The sequence below is a fragment of the Phacochoerus africanus genome, chromosome 16 (genome assembly GCF_016906955.1).
Source record: "Phacochoerus africanus isolate WHEZ1 chromosome 16, ROS_Pafr_v1, whole genome shotgun sequence".
Classification (NCBI taxonomy): domain Eukaryota; kingdom Metazoa; phylum Chordata; class Mammalia; order Artiodactyla; family Suidae; genus Phacochoerus; species Phacochoerus africanus.
In genome coordinates this window covers 6,254,441-6,269,254 of record NC_062559.1, presented here as the reverse complement: position 1 = coordinate 6,269,254, position 14,814 = coordinate 6,254,441, and the positions used below count along the sequence as shown (strand labels likewise).

At 61.6% G+C, this 14,814-nt stretch overlaps 1 protein-coding gene across 2 annotated transcripts in view; it reads right to left on the bottom strand.

The window, feature by feature from the left end:
* The window catches only part of KCNH2 (potassium voltage-gated channel subfamily H member 2), a 35,751-nt gene extending 25,210 nt beyond the window's left edge, over positions 1 to 10,541 (bottom strand). Inside the window, exons 1-2 of one of the 2 annotated variants that reach the window (XM_047763272.1) lie at positions 10,062 to 10,541; positions 7,116 to 7,346 (exon numbers count right to left, since the gene is read on the bottom strand). In XM_047763272.1, coding sequence (XP_047619228.1) covers positions 7,116 to 7,346; positions 10,062 to 10,137 — 307 coding nt within the window. In that variant the 5' untranslated portion in view covers positions 10,138 to 10,541. Of the gene's footprint in view, positions 1 to 1,540; positions 1,686 to 7,115; positions 7,347 to 10,061 lie in introns of those variants that run through there. The other variant, XM_047763273.1, reaches the window with a different exon arrangement.
* Positions 10,542 to 14,814: the final 4,273 nt, after the last annotated feature.

Here is a 14,814-nt window from a genome sequence, read left to right as displayed (position 1 = left end):
TCCATAATGTGGGGAAGAGGCGGGAGCGGGAGCCGGCAGAAGCCTGGCAGAGAGAGGGAGAGGCAGGCAGGCAGGCCGCGGGCAGGGCACTGGCAGGGTTGGCTGGCCGAGACCTTCAGCCATCTGGGTGCCACCCTGCCTGATGGCGAGGAGAATGCCAAGAGCCCTGCACTTGACACTGCTTTGCATCTATCCTCTTCTTTGCTGAACCTCCCCCAGCAGCACCGGGAAGGCAAGGTGTTACGATCCTACTTAGTGAACGGGGAATTGCAGCTCTGGGAACCCAAGATAAACCCCAAACTTTCTGGGGCCCAGAGCCCACCATGCCTCCACCATGGCCCTTCGAGGGGAGTCAGGCTGCACAATGGTGTTCTGGGCTGGACAGGACAAGAGGAAAGAGGAAAACCCAGAATAGAGTTCCCGCTTGGGCACCTCCCAGCTAGTAGGTCCCCTTAGCATTTCTTTTCTTTGATTATTTTTCCTTTTTCTTTTTACAGCCACACCCACAGCATATGGAGGTTCCCAGGCGAGGGGTCGAATCAGAGCTACAGCTGCCGGCCTACACCACAGCCACAGCAGTGCCAGATCTGAGCTGCATCTGTGACCTACACTGCAGCTTGCAGCATCGCCAGATCCTCAACCCACGGAGCGAGGCCAGGGATCGAACCTGCATCCTCACAACACTATGCCAGGTTGACCCGCTGAGCCACAATGGGAACTCCCCCTTTAGCCTAAGTGAGAGTTTGGCTCCTGTAAAGCGATGGAGAGGAGGCTCCCTCTGAGGACCACCTGCTGCAAAGCATGCATCCCGGCTTGCAGACTAGAAGGGCAGCCACAGCAGGGAGGGTGCCTGCGAGCGCTGGTTGTGCAGCCGCCACCACCCCTCCCCCAACTCTGCTCCCTTCCTCTTCCATCCATCTCTGAGCTGGGAAGGCTGGGAATCCCCAGATGCCTTTCCTGTACCCCACAATGTCCCCCCCCCACACACAGAGCAAGGCTGAAGGATTCCCAGCTCTCACGGTGGCCACCTCAGGCCACCTCTCCCAGGCCCACCTCCTGGCCCTGATAGCATCTGCATCCTCTGGGACCCCTCCCAGCCCTGGCGTTCTTCTTTTTTTTTTTTTTTTTTTGGCCACGCTCAAGGCATGCAGAAGCTTCTGAGCCAGGGATCGACCAGCGCCACAGCAGTAACCAGAGCCACGGCAGTGACCCTTCACCCACGGAGCCATCAGGAAACTCCCTGGCATTCTAAGGCTTTTCAAGAGGGAGAGACTGAGGCCCAGAGATAGGAAGTGATTTGTCCAAGGTCACACAGCAGGTCTATGACCAAACCCAAAACAAGCTCTCAAGGCTCTGACTCCCTGTATGGAGAGTCTGTAACACAGCACACTGGCCACCACATTCGTTCAATCATTCATTCACTCAGCAAGCACTGAGCTCCCCCTATGCAGTAGACCCACAGATACAACAGAGAGCAAAACAGACAGGGCGCTGTCTGCCCTCTCGGAGCCGGTGGGGGAGGGGGCCACGGCAACCTCACCCAGAACTGGGAGCGAGGGAGATGGTCAGTCAAGGAGGAGACACCACCCAGCCCTCAAGGTGCTTCTAGTCCAGTAGATACGCGGTCAACACGGAGAGGGGTCCGTTTGAGGCCAACCACCGTCCACAGCACGGGCATCTTTATGGACCCTGGACTGAGGACAGGAAGGGACTTTAGGGGGACAATGGTTCATCCAAAGCCTCTCCCACACTCATCGCTGTCCCAGGTGTCCCCTCTTCGGGACCTGACCCCCCAGCCTCTTGGCCTCCTCTCTGCACTAAGGGCTAGCTATTTCCGTGCTCCTGCTTATGGGGAGGGGTGATGAGAGGGACAGACCCCCTTTTTTTTCTTTTTAGGGCCACACCCAAGGCCTACAGAAGTTCCCCGGCTAGGGGTTGAATTGGAGCTAGAGCTGCTAGCCTACGTCACAGCTCACAGCAATGCCGGATCCTTAACCCACTGAGCGAGGCCAGGTATCGAACCTGCATCCTCATGGATGCTAGTCAGGTTCTTAACCCTCTGAGCCACATCGGGAACTCCAAGAGACGGTCTTTTTAAAGAAAAAGGTTGGAGTTCCCGTCGTGGCGCAGGGGTTCACGAATCCGACTAGGAACCATGAGGTTGCGAGTTCGATCCCTGGCCTTGCTCAGTGGGTTAAGGATCCAGTGTTGCTGTGAGCTGTGGTATAGGTTGCAGACGTGGCTCGGATCCCGTGTTGCTGTGGGTCTGGCATAGGCCAGCGGCTACAGCTCCGATTAGACCCCTAGCCTGGGAACCTCCATATGCCACAGGAAGCGGCCCTAGAAAAGGCAAAAAGGCAGAAAGAAAGGAAGGAAGGAAGGAAGGAAGAAAAATGTTCCTTCTCCACCCCAGGGAGAGGGTCCCAATGGAGGCATTTCGGGCGCTGTCAGGGAAGATGTTTAATTGTGAAAGGACTTTTTTGGACCATTTCAAGTCCCGCTGCCCTGAAAGCAGCCACCTCTGGGCAGAAAAGAGGCTGAGTCCCCCCCATCTCACACCCCCATGCTGGCCCTCCTGCTGTCCATGCCTCCCTCCCCCCAGAGCCCAAGGCCACCATCAAACTCTGCTCCCACCCCAGACAGCTCTGCGCAAATATTTACATAGCTCCTCTAGGGGCTACAGCAGACACAACACGGTGGAGCCACCCTTCTGATGCTCTCCAGACCCCGGAGGAGGCCAGGGGTGGCCCACACCCTCAGGGGCAGGCCTGGCAGGCCCCCAAGGTGGGCCTGGGACAGGGAGCCCCGGAGCAGGCCAGGGCACCCTGCCCCTGCTGAAGGATGATCCCTCCCTGGAGCCCCTGGAGCGGCAGGGCGAAGGCACTGCGAGGGGAAAGCTGCTGGGCCCCGAGGCAGCCCCCTGCCCCGCTCCGGGCCACCATCCTGCAGGTGCCCTCACCTGCCTGGCCCCAAGCTGCCCCCAACCCTGACCAGAAGGCCCAAGGTGGAGGGAGACCCCTGATGGCTTCCCCACCCCCCTAAGAAAAGTGCTACCTGTGTCTAACTGCAGTCACCTTGGTTTGCTCATGTCAAGGACACGGAACACACCCGGGCACCGGCCTCCGTCTGACCCGCCTACCAGCCTCAACACACCCAAGGGCTCCTTCACCAGCTCCCCAGACTGATGGGGGGGCGGAGACCTGAGGATCGCAGCCTGGATGCCTGGAGCGGATGGAGGAGAGCGAGTGTCTGAGCTTGGGGCCATGAGGGAGCTGGGGGTGGTGTCACAACAAAGAGTCTGATTTCAGGGACCAGGAGGAGATGGTGAAATGGACTGGGCTGCGTGAAGGACACGGGTGCCGGGGTACCTGCCTGAGCCTCTGGGAAGCTGAGGTCTGAGTCTGGGGACCACCAACCCGTGGGTGTGAGGCCACCTCTGGGGCTCTGGCTCCCCTCTGGCTCTGGGGACACGGGGGAGCACACTGGCCCTCCGGTCTCCACCCCTCCCCCAGCCCACAGCTCAGCTGTTGCAGTGGGGGCCCCTGCTGACCCTGTTACCATGGCAACCGGCCCGCAGCTGGAGTGGAGAAGCCGACAGACTCTTCTCTAGAGACACCCCCATCCCCACCCAGGCACAGGGCCCCCAGGGACACAGGGACGTGGAGACCAGGACAGGACAGGCAGAGGTATAGGGAGCTGGACAGAGATGGGAGATGGAGCCCAGAGAGGCGGAGGAGGCCACCAGGGCCGCGGGAGAGAGGCACGGAGGAAGGCTGGGGTGCTGACGGTAGGGAAGAAGAGAGACAGCTGCAGGGCGAGGAGATAAAGACCAGGGAAGGGCGGCAGGGAGGCCTGAGCCGAGGGGAGAGGCCCGGAGACACGGGCTGAGCGCGGAGGGGGCTGGGCGGAGGGACGGAAACAAAGAGTCAGGAGAACACAAGGGACAGGAGCAGGGACCCGGGCCAGGCCTGGCAGGAGGAGGGGAGCATGTGAAGTGGAGTCACGCTCCAAGGGGCCCCCAGCCCATTCCAGGGTGACGTGGGAATGCAGGTGTGTGCCAAGGTGCCACCCAGACCCCACGAGGATGCCACCCCCTGCCAGCCGCACGCCTCTGGGCCCTGCTCCCAACTCCACCTTAATCCTCGGCCTGATGTGAACAGGCACGGGCACGAGGCCAGTGAGCCCCTGGCACCCCGTGTCTCTCCCTCCAGCCCATGCCCCCCAGTCTGGCCTCCCCACCTCCCAGCAGTCCCAGCAGCTAAATAATGGGGCTGTCTGGCTCCAGGCCCTGACACTGCACAGAGCTGGGCTAGAGGCACCGACACGGCACAGCTGTCCACGGCGGCGCCTGCCAGCAAAAGGCCCCACCTCCTTCCCAGCCACCCACCTCCCCAGAGCTGAAGCCCAGGGACCCACTCTGCTGTGACCAGCCCAGGCCAAGACCCTGAGAAAGGCCTGGACAGAAACAAGGGGTGGCACTGGCATTCATCACTTCTGCCTCCCGCCTCTTCCCCGGGCCCAAGACTGTGAACACATGCACACCTGCACCCAGGTCGGGCACAGAGATCTGCCTGAGCAGAGGGATAGGGAGGCAGGCAGAGGAACTCTGTCTGCACCCTGGGCCTCAAGTGCCAGGACAGGTAGGGCCCACACCACCTGAGGGCCAAGGCCAGCCTGTTGGCCAAAAGGAGAGACCTGACTGCCATGGGAAAAGGTGAGAGCAGAGGAGGGGGCAGGCACAGACTGCTGGCACGGGATTTTCTGGGTCACAACCCCATTTGGGTTTTTTTGTTGTTTGTTTGTTTGTCTTTGTAGGGCCATACCTACGGCATATGGAAGTTCCCAGGCTAAGGGTCAAGTCGGAGCTGCAGCTGCCAGCCTACCCCACAGCTCACAGCAACACTAGATCCTTAACCCACTGAACAAGGCCAGGGATCAAACCTGCATGCTCATGGATCCTAGTTGGATTCATTACTGCTGAGCCAAACGGGAACTCCCCACAACCCCATTTGGAGTAAGTGCCCTAAGGTGGGGAAAGAGGCTGAACTTGGGTGGGAGGCCTGGGTGCCAGTCCCACTCCCGCCACTTATTCCCTGGTAACTGGACCTCAGCTTCTCAGTTTTTCCGTCTGTTACTTGAGCGGGCTGGATTAAGTGATCCTCAGAGTCGCCAGGATTCCATGACAGCACCTCTGCAGAAGGGGTCCCACGGCCACCGTCTCCCAAAGGAGCCACCAGCTCCTCACATACTGCAGCGAAGATAGCAGCACTCAGGCCCCACCACCCAGGGCCCCAGCAAGCACACTATCCCAGAAGCAGAAACAGGCTGAAGGCAGTAACCAGCTTGGCCCATATCACAGAATTTGTTAGACCTAAACCCATTCTTTACATTACACTGATGGTTTGCAAACTTCTAAAATAAAAGTGTGCATAAAGGAACATGCAGTATATAGATATACCTGTAACTACTTCGTGTCATTTTTAATATATGACAGCACAGTAAGAGAGGACAGGGCTTGGATCAGACAGATAGGGGTTCCATTCCCAGCTCTGTACTCTTTAGGGAGGTTTCTCTATCTCCCTGAACCTCACTTTCCTCATCCACAAAATGGAAAAATAACAGTATCTACCTCCCAGGGTTGTTGTGAAGATTCCACGAGATGACACACATGAAATACTTCGCCCAGCGTCCAGTGCATAGAAGGCATCCACTGATATTAACTAGTACTGGATGACCTGGCAGTTATAAAAGCAGATCTGCTCTAAGGTTCTGGGGAGACATTGGTGAAGAGCCAGAAAAAAGGCCCTGCCTTGAGAGTTTTCACCTAGTCTCCCAGCCCCTGCCTTCGAGCCAGAACACGCATTTGCTGTGAGCAAACCCTCTTCCATGGGGTCCCAGGGACTGTCCCCACCTCTAATTCTATCCAGGAATCTCACGGCTGGGCACCCCTGCAAAAGCAGGGCCGTCAGGTCATGTAAGCCCTTGCAGGGAGACCTCGGCCAACCCTGAGCCACCAGGGGAGGTTCCAAGGGAAGGGGCCTGAGGCCTACACGGGCTGCAGGCTCACCCTTCCCCCAGGGAGAGGCACAGAGTGCTCTCTACAGCGGGAAAGCTCGCTGTGGGCAGGCGCCTCCTCCGTCTTGTACACTGCTCCATCTCCCAGACCTTTTGCTGCACCTGATTCACTGGGTTCAGGAAAGGCTCATTAGATGCACGCTGGTGAGCATCAGGGTTCAGGCACCTGTGGGCAGTCCAGTGGCACTTTCTGGAGCCCCCTCCCCAGCCCTCTGATACCTGCAGGTCCCCCAAAGCCCTGCTGCACTGCCCTCGCTGAGCAGAGCCCACCCCGCCAGGGCAGGCCAGGGCCAGGCGCGGTGTGGGAGCAGCCCCGCCCAGAGCTCTGTTTATCCGCTCTCCGGAAGCCCAGAGCAGCTGGGCCGGGAGGCGGTGGCTGAGCAGAGACACCTGGCGCAGGAAGGGGTGGCGGGCGGGGTGCGCAAAAGATGAGACAAAGGGAACTGAGGTTGTGGGGAAAGGCACACACCTCCGGCCAGGTGCAGCTCAGGTGCAGAAGAAAGACGGGCCAGGAGAGCGGGAGCCGAGAGCGAGCCAGCCCTCCCCCGCCTCGCCCGCCCCCCCCCCGCCCCCGGGACAAGTCCCCAGACCAGTCACCCGGCAGGGGCTGCCCTAGGGTAGCTAGAAGCCGGTGACTGGAGGTCAGCGCCCAGCCGCCGGCCTGGACACCTACTACTTCTGTCCACGCACGCACCTGCCATGCCAGTGCCGCCGTTAAACTCCAACCCACTTAGCTCAACTTGCCCACATCTGCCCAGGGAGGAAAAAACCAGAGGCGCCAGACCCGCAGCCAGGCAGCCCCTTGGTCATCCCCTAAAGCATCCCACCAGAGTACTTCAGGTAAAGAGAACCTGGCCGCCTTGCAGTCGTAATACCCAACCCGCGCCTCCCACCTGGCCCACCTCAAAGGTTTCCGCTAGAGTCACGCCCCCATGGAACCCTCCGGCCAATCTCCGGCAGCCCCCAACTCCCAGGCCCCGCCCCCACTCTCGGCCCCGCCCCGCCCCGCCCCGCCCCGCCCCGCCCCAGCCCGCGCCTACCATCTTTCCGGTAGAAGGCGATCTCCACTTTGCGCTCCTCCGCGCCCAGCAGGGCCTGCGCGATCTGCGCGGCGGCGCGGCGCTGCGTGCGCGGCCCATGCAGGAAGTCGCAGGTGCACGGTCGCTGCATCACCTCGGCCCGCGAGTAGCCGCACAGCTCGCAGAAGCCGTCGTTGCAGTAGATGACAGCGCAGTTCTCCACGCGAGCGTTGGCGATGATGAACTTGCGGCCTGGGGGGGCGGGGATAAGAGGGCACGTGAGCAAGGACCCCTGCCTGCGGGGCTCCCAGCCCTTCGCCGCATTCTCTTGTCATACGTAGCTGCCCGCTGGGGAACTCCCCGCCCCAGGGAGCACCACGGGGAACAGCGCCCCCAGCAGGGGACGAACGCAGCTGTACCCGACACAGGTGCCTCGGCCGGCCGGGCGGCGCGCCGCCTCCCTCGCCCGGCCCGCGGGCTGGCTGCGCGGCTTCCCCCTGGCCGGCTGCCAGCGGCCCGCCGCCCCCTCTACGCCCGGGGCCGAGGCCAGCCTGGGCGGGTGTCAGCAACGCGTGTCAGCAGCCGCGGCGGAGGGATAAACACTGGGCCTGGAGAGGGAGCCTGGGAAGGGCCAGAGATGGCGGCCAGCCTTCCCTTTGCACCGGCTCCGGCTCCTCTTCTGACCCCAGCTCTCTAGACTGGGAGGCGCTCCCTGGGCACTCCGTACCCTGGGGATCCCTAGGAAATCACTCCCCCAAGTATCTGCAGACACTGCCAGGGCAGTGCTTCCAGGGACTTCTGCACCCGCTCCAAGGGCAGTCAGCTGCTGGGGAGTGGGCGCCAGGAAGGATGAGGGAAGCAGTGCCACGTGAGCACTTAGCACTTTTCTCTCATGTGTTACTTTGACAGCCCTATCATAATCCTCGTTTTATAGATGAAGAAACCGAGGCTCAAAAGAAGTTCATGTCCTCATCTTACAGCTTGCAAAAGACAGGGCCAGCTTTGAACCTGGGTCTGCAGAAGGTGAGGCATACGCTGAGGGTCAGAGGCAGAAAGCCAAGGTCATAGGGAACAAGGAAAGGGACCTGCAGCTCCAAACCCCGGCAACACCCGGAGCCCAGGGCCAGCCTGACAGAGTGCCCCACTTGGAAGCAGGGAAAGGGGATCTCCCCCAGGAAGGTGAGGTGCCCCAGTGGACTCACTGCAGCTAGACTCGGCTCACGCCCTCCACACCTGCCCTGAGAGCCAGGCTGGTGGGTGAGCAGCAGGCGGGCAGCAGCCCCAGCTTGTGCCAGGAAAGATGCTCTGGGGATAAGAGCTTTTTATAAAACACAGAGGTTTGTGGCCACTTTGGCCTTACGCTGGGGCTTTCAGGAGCAGTCAGAACTCTGCCCCCTCCCTTCCCAGTGGGCACAGCCCTCAGGCTGCAGCCCTCGGGCAATCTCAAGGGTAAGGCCCAGGCTGCTGCATCAGGATCTGGCCTCCTCCCGCCTTCCTCCCCTCCCTTACTCTGGCCTCCGGGAAGTTACTTTTTGAAGTTGGGTCATCTTTAGGTCGGTTGCCCAAGCCCCCTAAAACTCCCAGGCAGCCATCGACCTCAGAAAGCAGGGCTCCCTGTCCCAGGAAAAGACCCCCGGACCCAGCCTCCATCTCCACCTGAGCCCAAGGCAGTCCCCGGTACCAGCCACATATGCACCAGCTGCGGAGAGGAAAAACCACCTGGCCCCCTCTCCCAGGCCGGAAGAGAAGAGCCTGTTTCTTCGAAGGCAGGCCCCACTCCCACCTCCTTCACTGAGCTTCTGGAATAACCAAGTCAGAAGGGACCTGAAGGACCCCTTCGCCACCCCCTCCTTCCCAGATGTGGAAGAGTCACTCAAGGTCACACAGCTGGCAGTGGCAGAAGTGGGGCCAGAAGGCAGGCCCCCAGGTCCTAGCCCAGGCTCTTCTCCTGCCTACAGTCTCCTGGAGCTTTTGGGGAAAGGAGGGCCTCGCCGCCCTCCACCACGGCCGTCTCCTCCCCCTCAGGATCAGCTTGTTCCTCTGCTTCAGACAATGCTGCCCGTCCAACCGACCCCTCCCTTCCCCCACCACGCTTACAAGCACACGTTGTCCTGTGCTCACAGGGTCATGGGCAAGGAATGTCACCCGCTCCCAGGGCCCTTGGCAGTCACACCCACCACAGCACATGCAGCCTTGGGGACAGGCACACGTATGCCAGGAGCGTGCAAACACCCATACGCAGAACATTCACCTAGCCCGGGACACTTCTGGAAGCATCCCCTACTGGGCCAGCATGAGGGGTGCTGTCGTCTGAATAAAGGGGCCCAGGACAGGAAGAGCAACTACATGGGGTCACTGCACGGAACCCGTTAGACCCCCCCCCCCCAGAGCCCAGCTTCAGCCCTAGCTCCCTCTCACCCCAGGGTCCACAGTTCCCTGCCTTGTCAAAGATACCTCCCCACTGCCCATGCAGAGTCTAACGCATGGGTGACACATACGCACCCCACACACACCCAAGAGCAGGTTAAGCACCGACCCTACAACGCTTGGCTTGCATTCCGGCAGCACAGTCAGGACTGGCACATGCAGGGTGCTCTTAGGATCCCACAGTTTGGGCCAGGTACATTCTCCTGGTCTTGCCCCCGCCCGGCCCCATTCACATCAAGATGCCCAGAGTTAGGGCTCCCTGCACACTCAGGGCGTCACATACACTCCCCCGATCCGATCCGGAAGCCTAAACTGAGCCTCCCGCCGCGCGCCCCAACACCAGGCCCCTTGGTCCCGAAGCCCACAGCCCCCAGCACCAAGGCTCGCCCCGCACGACCCCTGGCTAGCGCCTTGGGGCCGGCAGCCCCCACGGACTCACTTGCGGGCTGCACACGGCCCGGGCACGCCCCCCAGTCGCACTCCGGCGAGCTCGGCCCGCCCCCCAGAGCCCCCTCCCCTCGGGCCCCCTCCCCCACTCACTCTGGCCCTCAAACTTGCGGATGATGGTGTCCAGAAAGGTGTTCTGCGGCGCGACGTGGCCCCTCCGCACCGGCATCCTGAGCCCATGGGCGGGCCGGGCGGGCCCCCACCCACCCCGGCCCGGCCCGGCCCAACACAGGCTTCGGGTAGCCCGGCCCGGCCGTGGTCCCCGCACCCCGCGGCCAGGCAGAGCACGGGCGGGGCCGGGACTGGGTTGCGGGCGCCGGGTCTCCGCTCGGCGCCGCCTCTGAACCGCGGGCCCGGCCTGGAGCTGCCTGAGCTCGGGCCTCCGGGCCGCCCGCACACCTGTCTGCCGGCCCCAGCCGAGCCGCGGGCCCCGCTCCGCCGCGTCCTCGCGCTGGGTTCCGCCCGCCCGAGCGCCGGGCTCCCGGCTCCCGGCTCCCGCCCGCCGCGCCGACAGCCGCTCCGGCGCCCGCGGCTCGGGCTGCGCCTGCGGCTCGGCCCGGCCGCGGAAGGGTTAACGCGGCGCGCGCCCCTCGGGCTCCGGCCCCCGCCTCCCGGCACCCTCCCGCCCGCCGCGCGCCCGCAGCGCCGCCCTCTCCCCCCACACACCCCGCGCGCCCGCCCTTCCCATTGGCTGAGCCGCGCCGAGGGCTCCCCCCCACCCCAGCCCCTCGCTCAGCCCCGGAGCCCCCAGGACTCGCGCGCCCCAGGAGGGGGAAGGGACCCTTAGGTAGGGGAACCGTGAGGACAGGTGCGACGGCCGGCCCCGAGGCGGCCAGGGACGAGACCGGGGATTCCGCTCTCCTCCGCCCTCGCTAGAAGGGCTGTGGCACCGGACTTGAAGGGAGAGGGCCGGCCCCTTGTGCCCGGTCCCCCTCCACGCCGAGCGCTGGCTCATACACACTGCATGTGCTCAAGGCCCAATGTAGGTGACACGGGCAAAGCCTGGGCCCTAGGAGGACGCGCCTGGGGTCAGCGGAGACCCGAGAAAGGTGAAGGGCAAGACAATCTGGAGGCCCCCAGACCACCAATTTTTGAGATGAGGGTGGGTGAGATTTAGGAGGGGCGCGCCCCCCTAAAAACACATACACACGCAGAGCCCTGTCTGGGGTTATTCCAGGCCCTCCTGTACAGAGAGGGTCATTCGGACAAGAGTTTTGGCCTCCTAGCTGCGGGATCAAAGAGGCCCCCGAACGCGAGGTTCCAGCCTGGGGATCCCCTTGTGCGAAGGGCCCGCCCTCCCTCTGCAGCGCGGGGCCAGCCGAGCAGGCCCAATCCGCGGCCTCGGGGCCCTGCGGCGCTGCGGCGGCCCAGCCCCTCGGAAAACCCTGGCCTAGCCGCAGGCCCCTCCCCCCGGCCAGCTGGCTCCCTCCAGCTGCAGCTCCCTTATTTAGGCAAGGAGGCCTGAGGATGCTCACGGGCAGGCCGGGTGTCTGCCCGCAGCCTGCCCACCGCCTGCCTGGGTCTCACTGAGGGTCTCCTGGGCGCCATGTCCCCGGCCTGAGCAAGCCAGGCAGGGCCTCAGGACCGCCGGGGCCGGGAGGCGAGTGTTGACAGCTGAGCTGGCGGGTGGGGAGGAGTCGGCAACAGAGCAGCCGCCAGGGTCGCCTCCCCTGCAGCCGCATCAGAGACCCGGGCGGCGAGATGGATGGGGCCATGTGGGGCCCTTGAGGGCTTGCAGCTGCCTCTGTCCTTGGAGCAAGGGGGTGGGTCTTGTCACCAGGGAGAACTGTCATGGGATGTGGAGGGAGGAGAGGGACAAAGGGCAGGGAAAGAAGCCGCGTCTGGAAGGAGAAAGGCCTGGAGGAACAGGTCTTGGTGAGACCACCCCACCCAGACTTTCCCCTTTCACCCAGGAGCAAAAAGAGGCAAACCCTGGGGCCAGATGGGGCCACTGGCCAGAAGATGACACCCCTTTTCTATTTGCTGGTGGGTGGGCAGTGACTCAGGGAGGCAGCCAGTGGGAGAGAAGGAGGTGGCTCCACCAGCTGATGCTAAAAAAGACCCGAGGCTCTTGCCTGTACAGTCATTTCTTCGGCCCTCTCCACCTCCGGCAGCTTCCTTGCTCACACTTGAAGATGCCCAAGGCCTTCTGTGGCACAGACTCTGCCTCCTCTGTGACCTGGCATCGGGCACACCAATCCATCTGGGTACCGGGAGGAACCCAGCTGATGACTGGCCCAGTTCCTCCTCCACCCTGCAACCACCACCCCACCACCCCGATGCTGCTTGGTCCCTGTCACATCCAGGGTGATTCACCTGCAAGCAGGGTCAAGGGATTGAGAAAGTGAGAAAGGGCCTGCGGTGAGAAGAGGCGTGGGGAGAGAGGCCTCGGACAGGGCCATCTGTCGCAGAGAACCAGGCCGAGGGGAAGGGGGCTTCTCATCTAGCCTGGCCAGCTGTCCACGCTGAAGTACCCAGGTGCCCAGGACAGGCCTCTGATCCTCCAGTTAGAGGGGAGAAATGGAAACAGAGTAGCCCTCCTCCTGTGCATAGAGGCAGCAGCCAAGGAGAGCTGTTCCCTTGGCTAAGGAGAGGCCAATCTCTCTCTCTCTCTGTCTCTCTCTCTCTCTCTCACACACACACACACACACACACCCCTCACTCAGAAGTCAAAGCTGAATGCACATCACTGATTTTCTGGAAGCCGAGGAGAGGGCCTGAAGGCCGTTCCGCGGAGCCACCCCCCACGGCCAAGGACTGGGACAAGGAAGAGAGACTGTGGGAAGAGGATGGATGAGCTCACCCCCAAGGCACCCTTCCTGGAACCACAGGTGCCAGGCCCCATGGGGTAAGGGGCAGCAGAGGGGCTGAGAGAGAAGCCTACCCTGCCCCCCACCTCCACTCCCCCTAGATCCCGCTGGAAGAGGAAAATGCTCAACCTTAATACCCAGAGCAACCGGAGCCCGCCCCACCCCCCCTGGGGCTCGCTGAGCCATTCGCAGGGATCAGTCCCAGGAAGAGCTCTCCCCCACCGCCTGTGACTGTGGCCGCGACTGTGATGGAGCGAGGGAGGGAGGGCGCGGCTGTACTGACCACGAGACACGGAGGCACCTCCCCGCTCCCACAAGAGACAATTTAGGGAGAAAAGACTTTGGAGAACATCCTGCCCACCCCGCTCGGTGCTCCATCTGAGGGCTCCTGTCCTGGGAGGACAAAAAAAGGAATCAAAGCCTGCCCTGCTGGGGGAGCGCCAAGGACCAGCAGAGAGGCAGCCAAAATGGGGCCCAAGAGAGCCAGTGACAATCACAGGGGACCCCGGAGAGCAGTTCCAGTCAGGTGGGCGCAGGAAAGACAGCTTGCGGAACGGCTTCTCAGAACCCCCGAGGGACTGAAGGCAGAGTGATCCCTTGCTGTGCAGGGAGAAACTCAGCCAGCACGGTGGGGCCTGTGTTTCTGTGGGTGACTGGGTCCCGAGAAGGAAGATCTCAGAAATGAACTGGGCTTGAGGAGAGGATGATCAGAGAAGCAGCACGTTTCTCTCCAGAAGCGGGGTGCTCAGAGCTTGCTGAGAGCAGGAAGGAGGGGGGGGGGAGGGAGGGAGGGACCCAGCACAAAGCCCTAGCCCGGAGCCAGAGATGGGGACCTCCTCGGGACCACCTGCAGCTCCACATGCAGTGATCCTGTCAACCCCCTGTCGTAACCAAGGTCTTCCCCCACCACCCCGACACCCACCATTGCTGAGACTTCTCCCTGCCCTGCTGACATCCAAAGAAGCAGCTAAGGTGCTAAAGACTGGGATTCAGGACGCCTGACTTTTAATTCTGGTTCTCTTCCTAGTGGCATCAAGAAATATTTACTGGGGGGCCTCCTTGGTCCTGGGCCCTATGCCAGACACTGGGAGGGACAGGAGGGACAAGCCAGCCTCCCTCCTCCAGGGACTCACGGTCTACTGAGGCTCGAGAGAGGCAGTGTGCAGACAGCAACTGCAGTCTGCAGAGGTGCCCTAGGATTTCAGGGGGTGGCTTGCTTTCAACTGGAGGAGTCTGGGAAGACCTTGTGAGGGGACAGGGTTTCGGAGCAGTTCTTGAAGATTGAGGTTGGGCAGGAGAGAAGCACTGCACGTAGAAGGGCCAACATGACCGAAGGTCTAGAAAGTGGAGCCTGAAGATCAGGTCTGGGGACAAAACAGTTTGGTATGGTGCCCGTGGAGCCATAGGCTGGAGCCATTCGCGGAGGGCTGAGGGGTACAGATTTTATCCTGTTTGCAGAAGAACAGCAGTAGCAGCTGAACTGTATTGTCCTGAATACAGAAATCATGTGTTTGTACAGATCCCAGCATATGGCTGGTGTCTGATGAAGGTCTGTTAAATTAATGAAATGCTTGGAGTGGAGTTCCCGTCGTGGCTCAGTGGTGAACGAATCCGACTAGGAACCATGAGGTTGCGGGTTTGATCCCTGGCCTCGCTCAGTAGGTGAAGGATCCGGCAGTGCCGTGGGCTGTGGTGTAGGTCACAGACGCTGCTTGGTTCCCGAATTGCTGTGGCTCTGGCGTAGGCCGGTGGCTATAGCTCCGATTAGACCCCTAGCCTGGGAACCTCCAGGAGGGAGCTGCCCTAGGTAAGGCAAAAAGACGAAAGAAAGAAAGAAAGAAAGAAGGAAAGAAAGAAAGAAAGAAGAAGGAAGGAAGGAAGGAAGGAAGGAAGGAAGGAAGGAAGGAAGGAAGGAAGGAAGGAAGAGAAAGAACAGAAAGAAATAGAAAGAAAGTAAAGAAAGAAAGAAAGAATAAGAAAGAAAGAAAGAAAGAAAGAAAGAAAGAAAAAGGGGGAGGGAGGGAGGGAGGGAGGAA